The sequence below is a fragment of the Ostrea edulis genome, chromosome 9 (genome assembly GCF_947568905.1).
Source record: "Ostrea edulis chromosome 9, xbOstEdul1.1, whole genome shotgun sequence".
NCBI lineage: Eukaryota > Metazoa > Mollusca > Bivalvia > Ostreida > Ostreidae > Ostrea > Ostrea edulis.
In genome coordinates this window covers 60853099-60872565 of record NC_079172.1, presented here as the reverse complement: position 1 = coordinate 60872565, position 19467 = coordinate 60853099, and the positions used below count along the sequence as shown (strand labels likewise).

Below are 19467 nucleotides of genomic sequence, written 5' to 3'. Positions count from 1 at the left end.
TTTTTCTTATTTCTGAAAGGGTAAAAATTCTTCCAAAGTCGTTTTTGTCAACATTTCCTCGAGACATTGATTTCAAACCGGTAATGGTTTCCAGGTCATCGCATCTGGTAAGGTCAGGAGTATTTGGAGACATTTTCCCGCTACTTCTCCAATACTGATGGCTTTACCTTTGGTAATTGCCGCCGATTTGACTAGAAGCACTGTTTTGACGAAATGTCGCATAATGCTGGATATTTTCCCCTAAACAGCGTTTTTCGAGAAACCTAGTTAAATGCTACTAATTTACTTGAAACTGTGTCTGAAAACGTCAATAAATGCTGTTGGTTTTTCACGTAGCAGTGTTTGGGTCCAGTCTTATTCAGTGAGGTACTACCAACTCGCTCTTTTCTCCTGTTGTCATGACTTCCTGCATCAACAATTTCTCGCACTTATGTAGCAAGATTCCTTTATCACCTGTATATGGTGTTTATGTCTCCCAACTGATTCGATATGCGAGAGCATGTTCAGTGTGTGATCAAATCTTATATCGATGCTGGCTACTAACAAACAATTCGGTGTTACATGGGTTTCAAAAGTCTCGTTTGAGGTCAGCATTTCGCTAATACTTTGATTATGAAAATGATTTTAATCCTTACGGGATTTATGAGATTGATCATTGTTCGTTATCTTCACCTTTATAGGAGTTATGAGATCGATCACTGTTCGTTATCTTCACCTTTATAAGGGTTGTGAGATTGATCACTGTTCGTTATCTTCACCTTTGCAAATGTAACCTGTCATTAGGTCCATTGCTGTCTACCGTGTTTCATGTCAATTGTTAGACCGTTCTTTACATAATGACTTTACTAGTTTGTTTACCTAATCAAGTTATAGGACTCGCGGTTGGTGTGACCGGTCAACAGGGGTGCTTCCTCGTCTAAGGAACTGATGTGTTTGCCCTCCCCTATTTTCTATTCTTTATAATAGCTATGAGAGAGATCTCTGTTCATTATCTTCACCTTTTTTCGTGTAACAGATTATTTATGAGAATGTTAGTGACAACCACTGCATTTATCGCCTTTCAGAGTTATTGTTAAAAGTAAATTAAGCGTGTCATGTTTTGGACAATTCAAGCAACTAAAGGCGAGGAGCAATGTAATGAATGGTAATCCTCGCCCTCTTGGTTCTTTAAACGTCAGCATTGATTAGACTTGGCTGCTCATCACTTCAGAATTATCCCACGAGTCCCGTTTTGGTAACTTTTAACTTATATACATTACTCAGAAAAGCCGGGGGGGGGGGAATGAATAAAGTAACAATATAATACCCTTCGTAACTATCTTTTTGTAATATTCGTTATATTATACTACATGTGTTTTCATCTTGTTTACACTTATAATAAAAGGTGTAACACAATGGGAAACAGCCATTGTAATGGGTTACTAAGGCGCACGCTGGTCACTAAATATCCTCGCTTTAAAGGAAAATGATAAATCGAAGAAACTACATACGATCTCTGTTTATTATGTCTTTTGAGCTCATCATAAACACACCTGCCATCAAACTGCTCCATCTGAAATCAAGAAAGAAAACAATACCAGTCAACAATCAACAAGTAGAGGTACCCCGAGGCTCAGGGCCGCGGGTAACTACACAAATCATTAAGGAAGGGATGAATCGGGTCAAATAAAAATGAAATGAGTGGTAAGGATGGGCAAGGTAATTTCACTAACGTATCCATATTATTCTAAAAGAAACCAAGTCATAAAAATGATCTCACTAACCCATTCTTGATTTAATAAAAACTTCATCATTGTTTTAAAAATACATATCCACTCCTATACATGCTACACAAAACACTGTTAATTATACATACAATTTCAAACGTATCAACAGATTTTTGTCATGCATCTCACTACCATAAGAATAGTGTATACTGAACTCTTTTCTCTGCCTAAGTCCACTGACAGTTTGTCCTCTGGATCACGTTTCTCGGGATTCGGCATAAATGGGACATACTTCATAAAGTCGATGTTAGCCATCCGTGACGGCTGCCATGGTTTGTAAACCTCGAATCCCTCGTGGTAAATCCCCGAAGCCATTGTTTCTTCATCCACCGTCTGCCACGCTGCAATGCCCCGTTCCTTTGGCGTACCTTTGATAAAAGTTGAGTATATAAGAATTGTAACAAATCTTATCTGTTTATGCTACATGTATCATAAATATAACACTGATGCATCAACATAAATGTGTACCTGGTACCGTGTTGTCTAGAAAACAGGAGAGTATAGCACCAACCATGTTTGGGTTCCCAAGCAACATTTTTATTACGTCATCAACTTCTGGATTTCCTGATGATTGATGTTAAATATTATGAAGATTGGTGTAACTATATATAAAAGCAGACAAATACGATTTTCTGCCAGATTTACTTTGTTTCACCTGTATTTATAGTGTCGGGGTATCTCCCAATCCAGTGTGGTATCATCAGACCCACCAACAGAGAGGTTCCGATGATGGCGGAGTTCCGAGTGGACGTGAGATCCACGGACTGGAGGTTGGAAAGCACAACTCCATTAAACATACCAAACATAATGATCAGAGCGCCACCTAGCACCGGATGTGGAATTGTGATGAATATGGCTGAAAATTTCCCAATGATGCCGAAGAGGATATAAACCAAAGCAACGCAGACAAACACGTGACGACTGGCAACCTAAAATGAGATTAGATCCAGTATCTCTTTATATATGCTTCTTTGCTACTGACTTTTATTGCAATACCTAATACATGTGTTTCGCTTGAATTACTCGGTTTCTTGCTTTTTTCTAAGAAAATGTATGCACCCTCCCAAGTCCTTGATTTTTCTTTTCAAACACACCCTTGTCAAGCCTACTGCTCCGATATTCCCTCCGTACGTCGTGGTACCATGACCACAACCCACAGCCCCTGATAATGTAGTGCATAGGCCCTCCACTGCAATCCCACGATTCACTGCGTGTGGTGGAGGAGGTGGAACCCTGCAAGTGGTGGCGCATGCGTAATAGTCTCCAATAGAATCCAGTATAGAGACAATTGTGGCAATAAAGAAACCGACGAAGGCGTTGATGCTGAATCGAATCGTGCCAAACTGCCCTAAGCATTAAAACAAATCGATTATAGCAATATATTCATCTATAATACTGGTTTTAATACATGCAAGGTGAAGATAACGAACAGTGATCAATTTCATAACTCCTATAAGCAATACAAAATAGATAGTTGGGCAAACACGGACCCCTGGACACACCAGAGGTGTACATCTAGTATATTCTAGTTGACTCTTGAACTCTAATGAAATAAAGCGAAAATGAATCTCATTTACAAGGTGTTAAGTGTATCGAAATTCTGATGGGTGCAAATTGATCTCTTTTATTAGCTAGCCTGGTTTTGTATTCTTATGAGGCAGAATTTACTCAAAAGCTTCTGCATGAGAAGCAAACATTTGCTGTGGTCTTTATTTTGACATTTAGATACATCGAGGACATTTTATCTAATAACAATACTCATTTTCATTCATATGTCGATTCAATATATCCCAGTGAACCCAAGATCAAAGACACCACCGAGTCTTATAAATGTGCATCATGTTGGATACTTTATTTATTTAACAACTCAGCTGATTACTTCAGCTTGTCTGTCGTCAATTTCCCCTATTCATGTAGCGGTATTCCATTTTCACTTGCGCGTGGTATATATGGTTCGATAATCGAGAGCAAGTCCTGCGCATTATCAAGTTTTAATTCGAGGTAGACTACTGACAAATAAGTTGATTTTACAGGGTTTCAACAACCTCGTTTAAAGTCAATATTTCGCGTGACTTGATCGTTATAGACATCTAGTTGCAAATACAATCTGTGATTAGGTCGGATGGTGCCTGACATGTTTCATGTCGATTTTAGGCCATCTTTACATACTAATTTTGACTACGAATTACTTCATTTACCTGATCAAGATATAGGGCTCACAGTGGGTGTGATGCTTACTCCTCCTTGGCATCTGATCCCATCTCTGATATTTCCAGGGATCCATGTTTGAACTACTTTCATTTAATTTTGCATTCTTTATAGAATTTATGAAATTATGAAATTGATTATAGTTCGTTAACTTCACCTTTCCAATAGTTTATGTCTAGCCGAGAACACGAAGCCATATGTTCTACACGTATGTAAACACATAAGAAACGTTTACTATATAAACACCTAAATAAGAAAACATTTACTATATATACACCTAAATAAGAAAACGTTTACTATATAAACACCTAAATAAGAAAACATTTACTATATATACACCTAAATAAGAAAACGTTTACTATATAAACACCTAAATAAGAAAACAATAAATTACTATATAAACACCTAAATAAGAAAACATTTACTATATAAACACCTAAATAAGAAAACATTTACTATATAAACACTTAAATAAGAAAACGTTTACTATATAAACACCTAAATAAGAAACCGTTTACTATATAAACACCTAAATAAGAAAACGTTTACTATATAAACACCTAAATAAGAAAACATTAAATTATTATATCAACACCTAAATAAGAAAACGTTTACTATATAAACACCTAAATAAGAAAAAATTTACTATATAAACACCTAAATAAGAAAACGTTTACTATATAAACACCTAAATAAGAAAACATTTACTATATAAACACCTGAATAAGAAAACATTTACTGTATTATCACTTTGATAAGAAAATATTTATTATTTAACACCTAAATAAGAAACCATTTACTACATATTTACATTTCCAATGTATTTGTCTTTGAATTCTTTACAAATTTTGATTAGCCATTTCCTTCTGAAAGCGCTGCAGTTGTAAACAGTGCGCGTATGAATATCAATAGAGCATGCCTATTTTAGCGGCTGGGAATTCCGATAGAAAAATTAAAGTAGGATGTAAATATAAAGAAAGTAGATATTATGAAGTATGCTGGCATCGAGTATTGCAGTTCATACCTTCGTGTATTTTCAAAAATAAAATTTATTTCTTGAATTAACACTGGATAAGAAAACATACTAAAGTCCTGGGAAAAACAAAATTTATTATAAAACACCTGGAATTTTACTCTATGTGGAAAGGAAAACTTTTAGCATAAAACACTCGGTGAGGAAGATATTTACTACATATTCACCTGGATAAGGAAACTGGAACCACTTTGCGTTTGTGATGACGTAACTTCTAGCGTCCGTCCGGGCGTAATAAAGTTTGTCCTTGACGGACGTTGCGCTATCAAACACACCACTCTCTGTCAGTATGATACTAACAATCCAACCAATCACAATAGCGATAAGAATCTGTAAAAAAAAAAAATAATAAATAAATAAATAAAAAAAAATTAAAAAAGATATTCCAGAAGATCAATTAATCACAGTGTAGACCTGAGCGATCGTCAAGCTAATCAACATTAGGATTATAGTCACGGAGTTCCAATCACTATCATTTACTATCACCACCAACCAAATCAAACAATGTTAAATCTGTATCTGAATTTGATAAACAATCTATAACAATTCAAACAAGCTCTATCCACCATAGCCGAATTCAGTGAACAATCTGAGCGATTGGTTAGATCCTGTCTCTGGGTCAAATCCTGTCTGACGTGTTTCATACGTTCTTTACACATTGAATTTGACTATAGATTACTCCGTTTACCTGATCAAGATACGGTGAATGTGAAAAGTTGATAGGGGATGCTTACTCCTCCTAGGTACCTGATCCCACCTCTGGTATAACGAGGACCCGCGTTTGTCCAACTCTTAATTTTGTATTCCTTGAAAGAATTATGAGATTGATCACTGTTCGTTTTCTTCACCTTTACATCAACTTTCTGTACTTACAGCAAACACCTGATGGAAAGGGTATCTGATCACGTGACAGGATTTCTTTCTGGTCCACATGGGGATTGGCATGTTGTGTTTGGAGAGGTAGAGAGACATGATGATGGCTATAGCACAGGTCCTGTAGAAACATTCAACAATTATTTATTTATTGTGATGCTCATATTTCATTGTGTTAACCTCAAAATCGCAGAAATGGTGAAAAATATGGAGAGTGATGCATGCACAAATAAAATGACGTACACGTGTTCATTGTTATATCATGGCTCTTTCAGACTTACACGGGGGAGATTCAGCAATGTTACTGTGCATGATGGTATCTTTCAGACTTACACGGGGGAGATTCGGCATTGTTACTGTGCATGATGGTATCTTTCAGACTTACACGGGGAAGATTCGGTAATGATATTGTGCATGATGGTATCTTTCAGACTTACACGGAGGAGATTCAGCAATGATATTGTGCATGATGGTATCTTTCAGACTTACACGGGGGAGATTCGGCATTGTTACTGTGCATGATGGTATCTTTCAGACTTGCACGGGGGAGATTCGGCATTGTTACTGTGCATGATGGTATCTTTCAGACTTACACGGGGGAGATTCGGCATTGTTACTGTGCATGATGGTATCTTTCAGACTTACACGGGGGAGATTCAGCAATGTTACTGTGCATGATGGTATCTTTCAGACTTACACGGGGGAGATTCGGTAATGATATTGTGCATGATGGTATCTTTCAGACTTACACGGGGGAGATTCGGCATTGTTACTGTGCATGATGGTATCTTTCAGACTTACACGGGGGAGATTCGGCATTGTTACTGTGCATGATGGTATCTTTCAGACTTACACGGGGGAGATTCAGCAATGTTACTGTGCATGATGGTATCTTTCAGACTTACACGGGGGAGATTCGGTAATGATATTGTGCATGATGGTATCTTTCAGACTTACACGGGGGAGATTCGGTAATGATATTGTGCATGATGGTATCTTTCAGACTTACACGGGGGAGATTCAGCAATGTTACTGTGCATGATGGTATCTTTCAGACTTACACGGGGGAGATTCGGTAATGATATTGTGCATGATGGTATCTTTCAGACTTACACGGGGGAGATTCGGTAATGATATTGTGCATGATGGTATCTTTCAGACTTACACGGAGGAGATTCGGTAATGATATTGTGCATGATGGTATCTTTCAGACTTACACGGGGGAGATTCGGTAATGATATTGTGCATGATGGTATCTTTCAGACTTACACGGGGGAGATTCGGTAATGATATTGTGCATGATGGTATCTTTCAGACTTACACGGGGGAGATTCGGTAATGATATTGTGCATGATGGTATCTTTCAGACTTACACGGGGGAGATTCGGTAATGATATTGTGCATGATGGTATCTTTCAGACTTACATGGAGGATATTCGGCAATGTTACTGTGCATGATGGTATCTTTCAGACTTACATGTAGGAGATTCGGTAATGATGTTGTGCATGATGGTATCTTTCAGACTTACATGGAGGAGATTCCCCAGTGAACTTGTGCGAACTTTGTTACTGATGTAACCATGTAAATCCCTATCAACAAGATCGTGGGGACTATGGTAACGGGTCCAATGAAACGTAACAAGACTCCGACCAGTCCAGTGGCTCCAACCACGCAATGGATCACTCCCGCTAACATCAGACTGCCCTGTAGCTGTTGTGTAGAGTTAAGTAATGAGTGAAAATTCTGTGAACACTATGTATGGATGCATCAATATAATTTTAATGCTCGGCGGAGAAGGACATTCTATGATTAAAGTATAACACAGTGATCCATAATTATAATAACACTGCAGTATGTGATTGATTGATTGATTGATTGAATATTGTTTAACTCCCTCTCGAGAATCTTCCACTCATATGGAGACGTCACAACTGCCGGTGAAAGGCTGCAAAATTTAGGCCTATGCTCGGTGCTTACGGCCTTTGAATAGGGAGAGATCTTTATCGTGCCACAGCTACTGTGACACGGGACCTCGGTTTTTGCGGTCTCGTCCGAAGGACCGCCCCATTTAGTGCCTCTTGCGACAAGCAAGGGGGTACTGAGGACCTATTCTAACCCGGATCCCCACGGGATCTGTTGTATGTGAAACATTTTGTTCAATGGTTAAAATTTCGTAAAACTTACGGTTTGAATATGATAAATGATGACGTCATCTGGATTGGTGGCAATGACTTCTGTCGTGTTGGAGGTAGCGTTAAAAACTGATAACAACAAGCGCAGTGGTTTTACAAATAGCAAGTCTCGTCTTGGAAACTACATTGTAAGTTAAACTCGAGAAGTGTTTGTGTGATATGAACGTTTATAAAATTAAAAAAATCAATGACAAGTTTTGTGATATAAACCTTTAAATATTTGGTCAGGAAGAATGAAGAGGACGACTTACATGTTGTGGTCATATTGCATCGGTCTTTGTCTATTGCTGCCATGGCAACCAACGGTGCCACATAATCTGGCGTGGCTCCTTGGTAAAGTGGTAATCTGAAACAGAAAGTATTACACAAAAGCATGAGTGAAACATTAAGGAGAGCAGTGTGCTGTTAATGTTCTTTGTTGTATTGCTAACCTGACACCTATAGTGATCATAAGGAGAGTAGTGATCCCATTCATAAACAAAGTGGAACTCAGCAGCCTCGATTTGAAATCCTCATCATGCTCTGCACATGCGTACTCAGCAACTAGCAGGGATACAGCCAAAGATGTCGAGAGAGACAGCAGTGCTTGCTGAAACCGTAAACTGAATATCAAAAAGTGGTCGCTCCCCATGACAAATCCAGCATACATTGGAAAGTACATGTACATAACATAAGAGCTATATGTGAGAGCTTACCGCAGTTTCGGATCTATACCTGCATTGCAAAGAATAAGGTGAGGTGAATCGGGGTGGCGTCGCTGATTTTGTAGATCAGAGTTCTCTCCTCTTGAACGATATCGGGGTCATCTTCTGAGGCAGACTTAGTTGTGTCCCCTGGTGACTGCTTGTCTCGGTATGGAATCTCATTGTTCTGTTCTGTGTCTACTGGTCCCTACAATGGACTGAATTTACATTACTGTTGCCTTTGATTTATAAAACCATTGCTATGCATTTGATACGGACCATATTAATCATTAATTTTTTAAATTCAAGCGTTTCTCCGACTTTCCACTCGAGAAAAAATATCCATGTATCTATAGGTACATGGAATCAGTGTTTTACGATCCCTGCACAGGCTGGGGAACTGTATGAATTGAAATATGAATTTCAATTTCCATTTATGGTATGTGATTGTTACTTCTCTCCACTCCAATATCGTATATAAAAATAGCAAGATTGATTTTGTTTTCCCAGTAAATGCTTCTAATCTATTTAAAGTAAATTTATCAATAATATCGAGTAAATAGTAAACTAGTATGACATACTTGAGGTAGACTTGTAAAATACTTGCCGTTACGTAGTCCTATTAATTTCTCACTCATATCGAGACATCGCAAGCTGCAGGTGAAGTTCCACAAATTTGGACCTATGCATGGAGCCTAGGGCCATAGCAATGAGGGGATTCTGAATGCCAACGCTTGTCTTCATAGGTGATTTAGAAAAAGTTATATTTTTCCAGGTACATATACATGTATGTACGAAAAGAGTTTAATTGAATAAAATCATATTTTGTTGGAGATAAGATTTATCATTTTGTCTTTTCAAAATGGAGTACTCACGAAATCAGATAATGGAAAGCTACGCTCAAGGATCAATGTATTTCGGCACTGCTAATTTTCACTGTATATTCATTACAACTTTCATACTTTAAGAACTTCATAAAACTTTGATAATTAATGTTATCATTATGAAATTTTCAGAATATATGTAGAATTCACTCAAGATTCTTGACAAAAGTTAATTTTAGTATTATTTCATATATTTTTGTGGGTCGATCTCTGAATTACGAGGTAGATTTTTCAAAATGCTAATTAATATGAAATGTGCAAGTTCATATAAAGTTCTTACAACAAGATTATCCTAGTTAATGATAAAAACTGTAACACATATAGAAAAAACACAGATTTAAATCTATAGGTGATTGCGCATGATTTGTGAAATTTTTATAGTCATAGCTGTAGTAGAATTAGTTTTATCAGTGATTAAATAATTGTATTATCCAATGAATTATACAGCAAAAATTGGCAGTTCAGAAATACTTCTGACCCTTTAGTGTATATGTACCAAATCTCGGTATTTCCAAGGAAAGTGGGGGAAAGAATTAAAATCCATGTGTCATTTTTCAATATCATAGTGACGTCAATTCGATTTTGAAAAATGACGTATGATAGAAACGGAAATTGTTTACATTTGTTATGAAGCAGTAAAATCTATTTAATTCTGTGACGTCGGAAAATCAAAACAAACTAGAAAACTTCGGGCAAAGTACCAGATTTGTTTCAGAATCAGCACATTTAATAAGTCCTGTTATGATGAGCAAAAATGTTAAGTCAACTCTTATGTATCACAGAATAGTATATGGACATCACTAAGTTATTGTAGCAAAGAAGGGGGCAAAAAATCGGCGATCGAACCCAGGACCCAGTCCTTGCATTACTCATTAGGTGATCTCATCATTTAGTGAACCAGGTGGATATTCGAAATAAAAATACTACAATATGGAATTTAAACCTAATTCAGTAATCATAAAGAAAACACTCTTCATGTCGAGAAAATGAAAAACAATTTTAGAAAAAAATGTTATTATTAAAAACGTTGTGTATGACCTTTAAATAATGCCGCATTTCTAAATACGGACATTAATAGTCTCTAAACAAAATACGGACATTAATAGCCTCTAAACAAAATACGGACATTAATAGTCTCTAAACAAAATACGGACATTAATAGCAACTGTAGGTCTCTAACAAAATACATTTTAGGTTGTTGGTCAACGTCCAACTTGATTTTTTTTTTTGTTCTCACAAAGGGATTTTAACAGCTGTAGGTGAAGTGCCTGAAACTTAAACCTCTGCCCGGCGCTCAAGGTCATGACCTCCCTACTTGGGACTACTCACTAAGTTATAGAGCCTGAGCAGCATGCTCTGAGGTAAAAGTCTGTGACAGCTAGTGAGGTCTCAACATGTGTAAAAAAATTCTCGAGGAAACGTAAAACAAAACAAGGAAGAAACCGCCACTATCTATGTTAAACATCTTATAGGTCTGAAGCGGTCACGTGGACGGGGAATTGAACCTAGTAAATAGTTAATATTAACTATTAAATAGTTCGCGAAACCAGCGCCCCAACACGATCGGTAAACACAATAATAGTATATTGCATAACATACGTCTAAAGAAAGACTACAATATCACACAGCAATCAAGTCACGTATATCCTGAGAAGACAAATGAGAATTTCAGGGGTTTTAATTTGGTTACCTTAGTGACGGCCAGTAAGAAGGTACTAGTTTCCTCATCCTCTGATGACGACATATTTTATGATTACGTGTACAGAATTGTTCAAACTTTAACCACTACATGAAAACCACACTACATGAAAACCACTCTCGCATACAGGCTCTGCGTCTAATATAGTCTTTACCTCGCCATGGCGCTAATCCAGCGATGATTATCTCAGAGATTGCTTTATGATTTCGGTCCAGGAATAACTTCAGAAACGACTCGCGGTTATTCTCACAGCGATTGTTAAAATGTTAACGGTATTTATAATCCATGTGACATTTAATTTAACTTGCGGATGCAATATATTCGAAAGGTAAATTTATATTAGGACTTGGGGCTTGGCTAAATAGAAGGCCAAGGTCAACGTTAGCATCTGCACTTTTTCAATGCTTCTTTGATTACTGCTCGTCTGCATGGTATGCAGGTTTATATAAATCCTTGCAAAAGAAATTACAGGTGCTTCAAAACAATCAGGTTCATCCAAAGTCTAGGCCCTAGAGCCACTATAAAATGCGAAATCTTTGACTCACTTAACACAATCTGTGTAGCTGATAGAGTTAGACAACTGCGTCTTAATCATGATTTTAATATTTTTGATGACCTTGCACCAAGATACTTGCACGAGCATTTTGTCAGAAACAACATTGCTACTAGAGCGGGTTCCATTTTTAATTTCATGGTTCCAAGGGCAGGAACTTATGATAGTTCCATTTTTTACTACCATGATATTATTATAAACTGTTCTTCAGCTTTTGAAGTTAAGTCCGTTAATAATAAAGTAAATTTCAAATCATTAGTTAAAACATATCTTGCACAAGAAACCCGCCAGAGGGAGAATAGGGAGTTTGCATATAGAAATTGAACCTCATTCACATTTTATTATTTATTTGAAGTTTTTAATTGTACATTGATCTTACTCTATTCAGGCCATACTACATCATTTATTTACCAAATTATTTTACACATTGCTGTCCATGTCATCCTATTGTAAATTATTTATTTATTGACATAGATATGTTTTTAAATTTTCAAGGACCCCATTGGAAATAAGCAATAATACTTTTGCTTTAATGGGTTATCCTAGGTAGACTGTGATGTATGTACATAATGCAGCAGTGATGATATCTTGCATGTGATGACAATACTGTGATAAAATGACTGTGATAACATCTGGTATGCTAAGTTTTATACAATTGACATTTGTATTTATTTATTTATATTTTGATAATGTTTTATACAAAAATGATTGTTCTGCCTGAATAAAACTACTACTTCAAATAATAGGGCTTCTATTACGAGGAAGCGCAATTTTCATTGAGTTATCTCCCTTGGTGATTATCTAACTCTTGCATTAAAGGGGGCGCTGTTGCAGCAACCTCTCTCTCTCTCTCTTTGCTCGTAACAATCCAGTTGCGAGGTTGGTTGTGTTTTTGAATAAGAAATGTCTTGCCATTAGCAGTTAAATATACATTTTAAAACTACATATTTAAGATAAGTAACGTTTCATTATTTGATTGATTCGTATGCAAGGTGGTAATATTTCCATTTATTGCCTCGGTTACATTGGATTTTACGTTTGTTTAGGTATACATGTGAGACATATAATTCTCGCGCCATGCGGGTTTTGGATGATTAGACGTATTGCTAATACTCCTTGTAATTTGTTATACATTGTATGTGTATTCTTGTTTCTACTTATTACACACTAAAAGAACCACTAGAGACCTTCGTCGTTTCGACCCAGAGGTAAGCTTGGAGAATCAAAGTCAGCTTAGAACCACTAGGCGGAGGAACCCAAACCCGCCAAGCGCTCCTACCCCTGCGGAGAACCGACCGCAGTTGCAACCTCTTGCACAAGATCCTGAACCACAACAGCCACCGGTTCAACAGCCCAATTTTCAACTATCACTGAATCAACCCCAGCTTATTGTACAGCCACAACCCATGATTTTGCCCCAATCACAGAGACCTTCGTTGCTCCTCCACAACGCATGATCCTGCCCCAACAACAGCAGACTTTCGCTGCACCTCAAGCCACTCAAGCAGCAACAACCACTGACCCAGACATCGCAGAACCAAGAGGCTGTTTCAGTCCAGTCTGTTCACAATCTAGGTACATTTTGTAGTCACATTAATCAATCCCTTCAATAAAAGTTATTGAGGGTAGTTTTGTTGAATTACATTCACTCCTATCTCCAAAACAGGGTGGAAGTGATAAAATCCTGACTTTCAGTCCTACAGGAGAAATTGTTACAAAAGAAAATGTTTCCAAGATATTTTCTATTGAAAAATGGACTGATATGTTAACTTATTATGTTTGCATCTATATCTACACAACAACTCATCCAGACAAAGCTGTTGAAATGTTGAAGTATATTCATAATGTCCGTCTGCGGGCGTCAAGAGGAGCTACTGGATGTACAGTATCATCTTCGCAAAATCCATTCCTCGTGGACTATGATTGATCCTGAGTTATGGTTGTTGTACTAATTCTAATCTCAACCTCCCCCAAGCTCAACAACCCAAAGTTAAAAAATGTTCAACTTTAAGGGGTTCTGTATGCGAATTCCTTCTCAGTATATGCACACATGTACACGCTGCACAGACAAGCACCCAATCAAGCACTGCACTTGGCAACAATCAAGTCCTATTAATGCATTTCAGAACCCCATAAGTTTCGTTTGCCCCCAGTCCAGGCCTCCTTCCTCTCAGTACTACAGAATACCAAACACTACACCCCAGCAAAACTATCTCGGCTCCCCAACCCAGATCCCTAACTACAGGGGAAATGCACAAAAACATTTGGCACTAGGAAAATCACCAATTAAAACCCTGTATTGCGCAAACATCTTGTCAATTATCCCAACAAACCACCAGCTCATAAACTTATTCTAAGTTTTTCTGAAGGTTTCATTTTATGTTATTCTGGTCCACGCATGCACTTGGAAAATCACAATTTAGTTTTGGCGTATGAACACCCATCAGAAATCCAAGAAAAAGATAAACAAATAGGTGGTATTGGTAGGGTGGGACATGTAGTTTACACCCTGCAGATGATGGCTCGAATACCTCTAGCAAAATGTGATGAGTTGTTGGCATTATTGCAGGAACAGTTAATTAAAAAAACATATCCTGCTGTGGTAGTTACAATCCCTGCTGGGGAAGTTGTTTTCACTAAAGCCATTTCACCGTGGAGGGCATTAAACAATATACAACCAACCAACCAAAGGAGAATGCACGATGCCTTAAGTGGCATTCCAGGCATTAGACCTATACACGATGACATGCTAATTTATGGATGCAAATATCGCTCAGATCTGACTATCAGCTCGGAAGTAGGTGGCCAAGGGAATCATACAAGAATTAAAATAGGTTTTAGGCCCATTTGATATGCCTTGCGTGTGTTTTCGGACAAAGCTGCAGCTAACAACTTGCATACCTCAAACTGGAGATGAGCGTATGAAATGTGGTTGGCATCGTGCATGGTGATGCCTTTGGATGGGGGAGCTTGCCTGAAATGGTGCCACTGTTGGCGAGAAATTGAATCAGCAATAATGTAGGTATGTGAAATGCTCCAAATAGAATAGTGTGCAACATACAATCTACAACAATCTTAACTTCATAACCCGGTTGGATTTGGAAGACTGCTTATTCAAAACTACCACTAATGCCTCATTATCAATATATTTGTTAATCTACTGGCCCACAGCTTGAAGGTCATATCATGTTATCTCTGAAATACTACGTTTGTTGCGCGATGGGTCAAATATCATTGGGGGAAAAGGCCTGTGGGGATCCAGGTTAGAAAAGTTCCTCAGTACCCCTTGTTTGTCATACGAGGCGACTAAATGGGGCGGTCTTTCGAATGAGACTGCAAAAGCCGAGACCGCGTGTCATAGCAGGTGTGGCACGATTAAGATCTCTCCCTGCCGTAAGTGCCGAGCAATGGGCTAAATTTTAAGCCCTTCACCTGCAAATATAGGCTTATATGTATAAAACTACAAATCTACCATTTGTTATTAAAAGGTCTTGCCTATGCTACAGTTCGGTCATACCTGGCATCAATATCTTACTATTGTAAATTTCAAGGTCTCAAAGATCCAACTGTTGAATTGCGTCAAGCTCATGTATTCTCCATTTTTTATGCAAAAGATGGATTTTGGCATATTGAGCTTGACAGTGACAGCAGCTATCTTACTACGTTTGCTACGCGATGGGTCAAATATCATTGCGGGGAAAGGCCTGTGGGAATCCAGGTTAGAAAAGTTCCTCAGTACCCCTTGTTTGTCATAAGAGGCGACTAAATGGGGCGGTCTTTCGAATGAGACTGCAAAAGCCGAGACCGCGTGTCATAGCAGGTGTGGCACGATTAAGATCTCTCCCTGCCGTAAGTGCCGAGCAATGGGCTAAATTTTAAGCCCTTCACCTGCAATAGTGACGTCTCCATACGAGTGAAAAATTCTCGAGTGGGACGTTAAACAATGTACAACCAACCAACCAAAGGAGAATGCACGATGCCATAAGCGGCATTCCAGGCATTCCAGCTATACACGATGACATGCTAATTTATGGATGCGCTGAGACTGATGAAGAGGCTGAAATGAAAATTTCGAGTCTCAATGCCAAGATGTATGGAGAATAGAATGAAGCTTAATCAAGATAAACTTAAGCTTACACCTGTCACTTACCTCGGTTACGTCATCAGTGAGGATGGGTTGAGTGTTTAACCAGAAAACCATACATGGAATGCCTACCCCAAAAACAAGGCAGGAGTTCAAAGGTTACTGGAGAGGACGAACTTTGTGCAACGTTTTGCACCACAGTTATCTGGGATCACTAGTCCACTTTGAGTAATCTAAAAGCAGATACTCATTTTGCATGGGATCCGGGTATCCATGGTCAAGAATTTGACAAGGTCAAGAACAGATTGTCTGCACCTGTTCTCAAATTCTTTGATGCAAAAACCGACTTTGTAGTGTGATGCTTCTTCTACTGGACTAGGTGCTTCTTCTACTGGACTAGGTGCTTGCTTCTACTGGACTAGGTGCTTGCTTCTACTGGACTAGGTGCTTGCTTCTACTGGACTAGGTGCTTCTTCTACTGGACTAGGTGCTTGCTTCTACTGGACTAGGTGCTTGCTTCATGCAAGACAATCATCCTGTTGTGTACGCTTCACATCCGTTGACCGCCACAGAAAATAACTAAGAAACGCTAGCCGCAGTGTTTGGTATGGAACATTTTGAAAACTATACATACATGTTACGATACAATCGGATCATAAATCTCTTGATATCACCGTTTGTAAGAATTTGCATAATTCACCCATGCTTCCTCAAAGAATGTTAAGACTTCAGACATTTGACTACAACACTGAATACAGAAAGGGCACAGAGATGCATTTTGCAGAACCTTAACTAGGGCCTATCTTATCACCGAACCTGATTCAGTCGACGAGAACATGTATAACTTACACAGCACCAACCATCGCACTTACTGAACAGTATCAGATGAATGATATTCTCAGAAAAAGGAAACTAAAAAGGGGTGAATCTCTATAGTTGCTGAAAAAGGTCATACTGGTGGGATTGTCTGATTCTTGGAAAGAATGGACCCTGATGTACAAGTATCTTTTCCGTTTAAGGAAGAGTTAGTTGTTCAGAACGGTGTCATCTACAAGACCGAGCGAATCCTCGTACCCAGATCCATCACATGCAGTATCGTGCAGTGTATACAGAACTCTCATATTGGTATCCGAGGTTGTGTATGTCGTGCTCAGGACGATGTCTATTGGCCGAATATGTTGAAGGACATTGAATCGTATATTGGTCAATGTGCTGCATGTAATGCTTATCAGGATGATCAACAGAAGGAGCCCATGATAAGTCACGAGATTCCTATTCACCCTTGGCAAATAATAGGATGTGATATTTTCGAATGTGAAGGCAAAGATTATCTCATACTCGCAAGCTATTATTCAGATTATTTTGAAGTGGAGAAATTTCATGGTAAAAAGGTCAATCATCCATATGATGAAATCGCAATTCGCACACCATGCCATTCCAGATAAAGTAACGTCAAACAATGGACAGTCATTTGGAAGCCGAGAGTTTGCAGAATTCTGTAAAAGTTAATTAGGAATTCGAGTACGTTATATCATCATTATGCACAATCTAATGGCAACGCTGAGAGACTACTTCATCACAAACGTATACAATGGATGAGAAAAATTCATTCTTGGCACTCCTGGATCTGCGCAATACATGTACACCTACTCAAGGAATAGGCTACTCACCTGCTCAACGAATTTTCGGTAGACGCATCAAAACCCTATTGTCTGAATAACTGAATATCTACTTAAACCACGATACCCTGACCACACTAAGGAAAAGCTCTTTGAACGCAAGGAACGTCGGACACACTACTATAATTGTAGAGCCACGGAGATTAAAGGGGCAGGGATACGATTTTAGCTGAAATTTTTCAAATTCTAATTTTCCATTTTAGATATTTACGATGCCTAGCCAATGTATTTCCAATGATCAGCAAAATTTTGAATGTCGGTTGTCTAGTTACGAGATACAGAGCTCACAATTCTTTGTTATGTAAAACAGGCTCGTGTCATGTTAACAAGGCCCGTGTCATGTTTTTGTTTACATAGGTAGATATACTAGTAAAGGTTTCGTTTAAAGCAGATTTTTCAAATTACAAATTAATTGTGAACACGATTAAACAGTTTCTAGTGTTTGTTACATCTCATTCTGTTTTCAACATGATATTTTCTATGACGTAATCTACATGTATATGTAAACTGATTTTGCGTAGAGGGAATTAAAGTAACAGAGCCATAGGAACACCCCTGAGGTAATCTTTTTACAAAATTCGTTAGATACTGCATGCGTCTTCAACTTGTTCATACTGATAATAAAGGGACAACACAAAGGAAAATATCGATGACAGCGAATTATTCAAACTCGCGCACGTCACCAAATCTTCTGTTTTACTTTCTTTTACAAGGGAAATAAATTCGAAAGAAATACATACAGTATTTATATTTATTGCAGCAAGTTGAAACACCATCAACACATCCGTCAACAATCTGCTTCCTCTGAAACCAAAAAGAAGAAAGATCAGTGACATGGTCAACAGTAAAAGGTACCCCGTGGCTCAGGGCCGAGGGTAATTACACAAGCCAAGGAAGGAAGGAGTGAATCAGGTGAGAGGAGAGGGACATAGTGAGTGGTAAGGATGGGTGACAGTAATTTCACTTACGTGTCCATATTCCAAAAGAAACCGAGTTGGACTGTCATAAAAACTATCCCACTAGACCATTCTTGATTTAAATGCAAAACTTTATTATTGATTTTAAAAATCCTACATATACTACAAGAACACTGTTATGTAACATAAAATTCGAAATATGAAAATGAGATTTGAACAGATGTCATCTAACGTCCCATAGGAATCGTGTGTACTAAACTCTTTCTTCTGCCTAAGTCCACTGAGAGCTGGCGCTCCGGTACACGTTTTTCTGGATCCGGCATAAATGGGACATACTTCATGAACTTGGCATTGGCCATCCGTGACGGTTGCCATGGTTTGTAAACCTCGAATCCCTCCTGGTAAATCCCCGACGACAATGTTTCTTCATCCACCGTCTGCCACGCTGTGATGCCCCGTTCCTCTGGTGTACCTTGGATAAAAGGTACGTACACATGAGGAATTGTGACATACGTAATAGTCTTCTATTTATGCTATCATAAATGTAACACTGACGCATAAACACATGCTAAGTATAAGTATATACCTGGTACCGTGTTGTCTAGAAAACAGGAAAGTACTGCACCAACCATGTTTGGGTTGCCAAGCAACATTTTCAGTACGTCATCAACCTCTGGATTTCCTGACAATAGATATTAAATATTATCTTTAATATATATAGATATTTTATGAAGATATACATGTATATCACATGTAACAGCAAACTAACAACTCAACTTTATGAACAAGACTTCAGCTTCTTCATCGTCAACTTTCCATATATATGTAGCAATTTTTTTAATTATCACCTGCATATGGTGTTTATGTCTCTCAACTGATTAGATGCGCAAGAGCT

General features: G+C 38.1%; 1 protein-coding gene across 3 annotated transcripts in view; it reads right to left on the bottom strand.

The window, feature by feature from the left end:
• Window positions 1-1480: 1480 nt before the first annotated feature.
• LOC125657493 (uncharacterized) overlaps window positions 1481-19467 on the bottom strand; it is a 30937-nt gene continuing 12950 nt past the window's right edge. For all 3 annotated transcript variants that reach the window (XM_056149779.1, XM_056149778.1, XM_056149777.1), the window contains exons 11-26: window positions 19159-19254; window positions 18832-19044; window positions 18624-18684; window positions 18396-18459; window positions 8788-8964; window positions 8505-8662; window positions 8325-8419; window positions 8066-8142; window positions 7410-7591; window positions 5881-6001; window positions 5175-5337; window positions 2861-3114; window positions 2422-2695; window positions 2235-2330; window positions 1922-2134; window positions 1481-1552 (exon numbers count right to left, since the gene is read on the bottom strand). In XM_056149779.1, the coding sequence (XP_056005754.1) occupies window positions 1539-1552; window positions 1922-2134; window positions 2235-2330; window positions 2422-2695; window positions 2861-3114; window positions 5175-5337; window positions 5881-6001; window positions 7410-7591; window positions 8066-8142; window positions 8325-8419; window positions 8505-8662; window positions 8788-8964; window positions 18396-18459; window positions 18624-18684; window positions 18832-19044; window positions 19159-19254 (2258 nt within the window). In that variant the 3' untranslated portion in view covers window positions 1481-1538. The remainder of the gene's footprint in view (window positions 1553-1921; window positions 2135-2234; window positions 2331-2421; window positions 2696-2860; window positions 3115-5174; window positions 5338-5880; window positions 6002-7409; window positions 7592-8065; window positions 8143-8324; window positions 8420-8504; window positions 8663-8787; window positions 8965-18395; window positions 18460-18623; window positions 18685-18831; window positions 19045-19158; window positions 19255-19467) is intronic.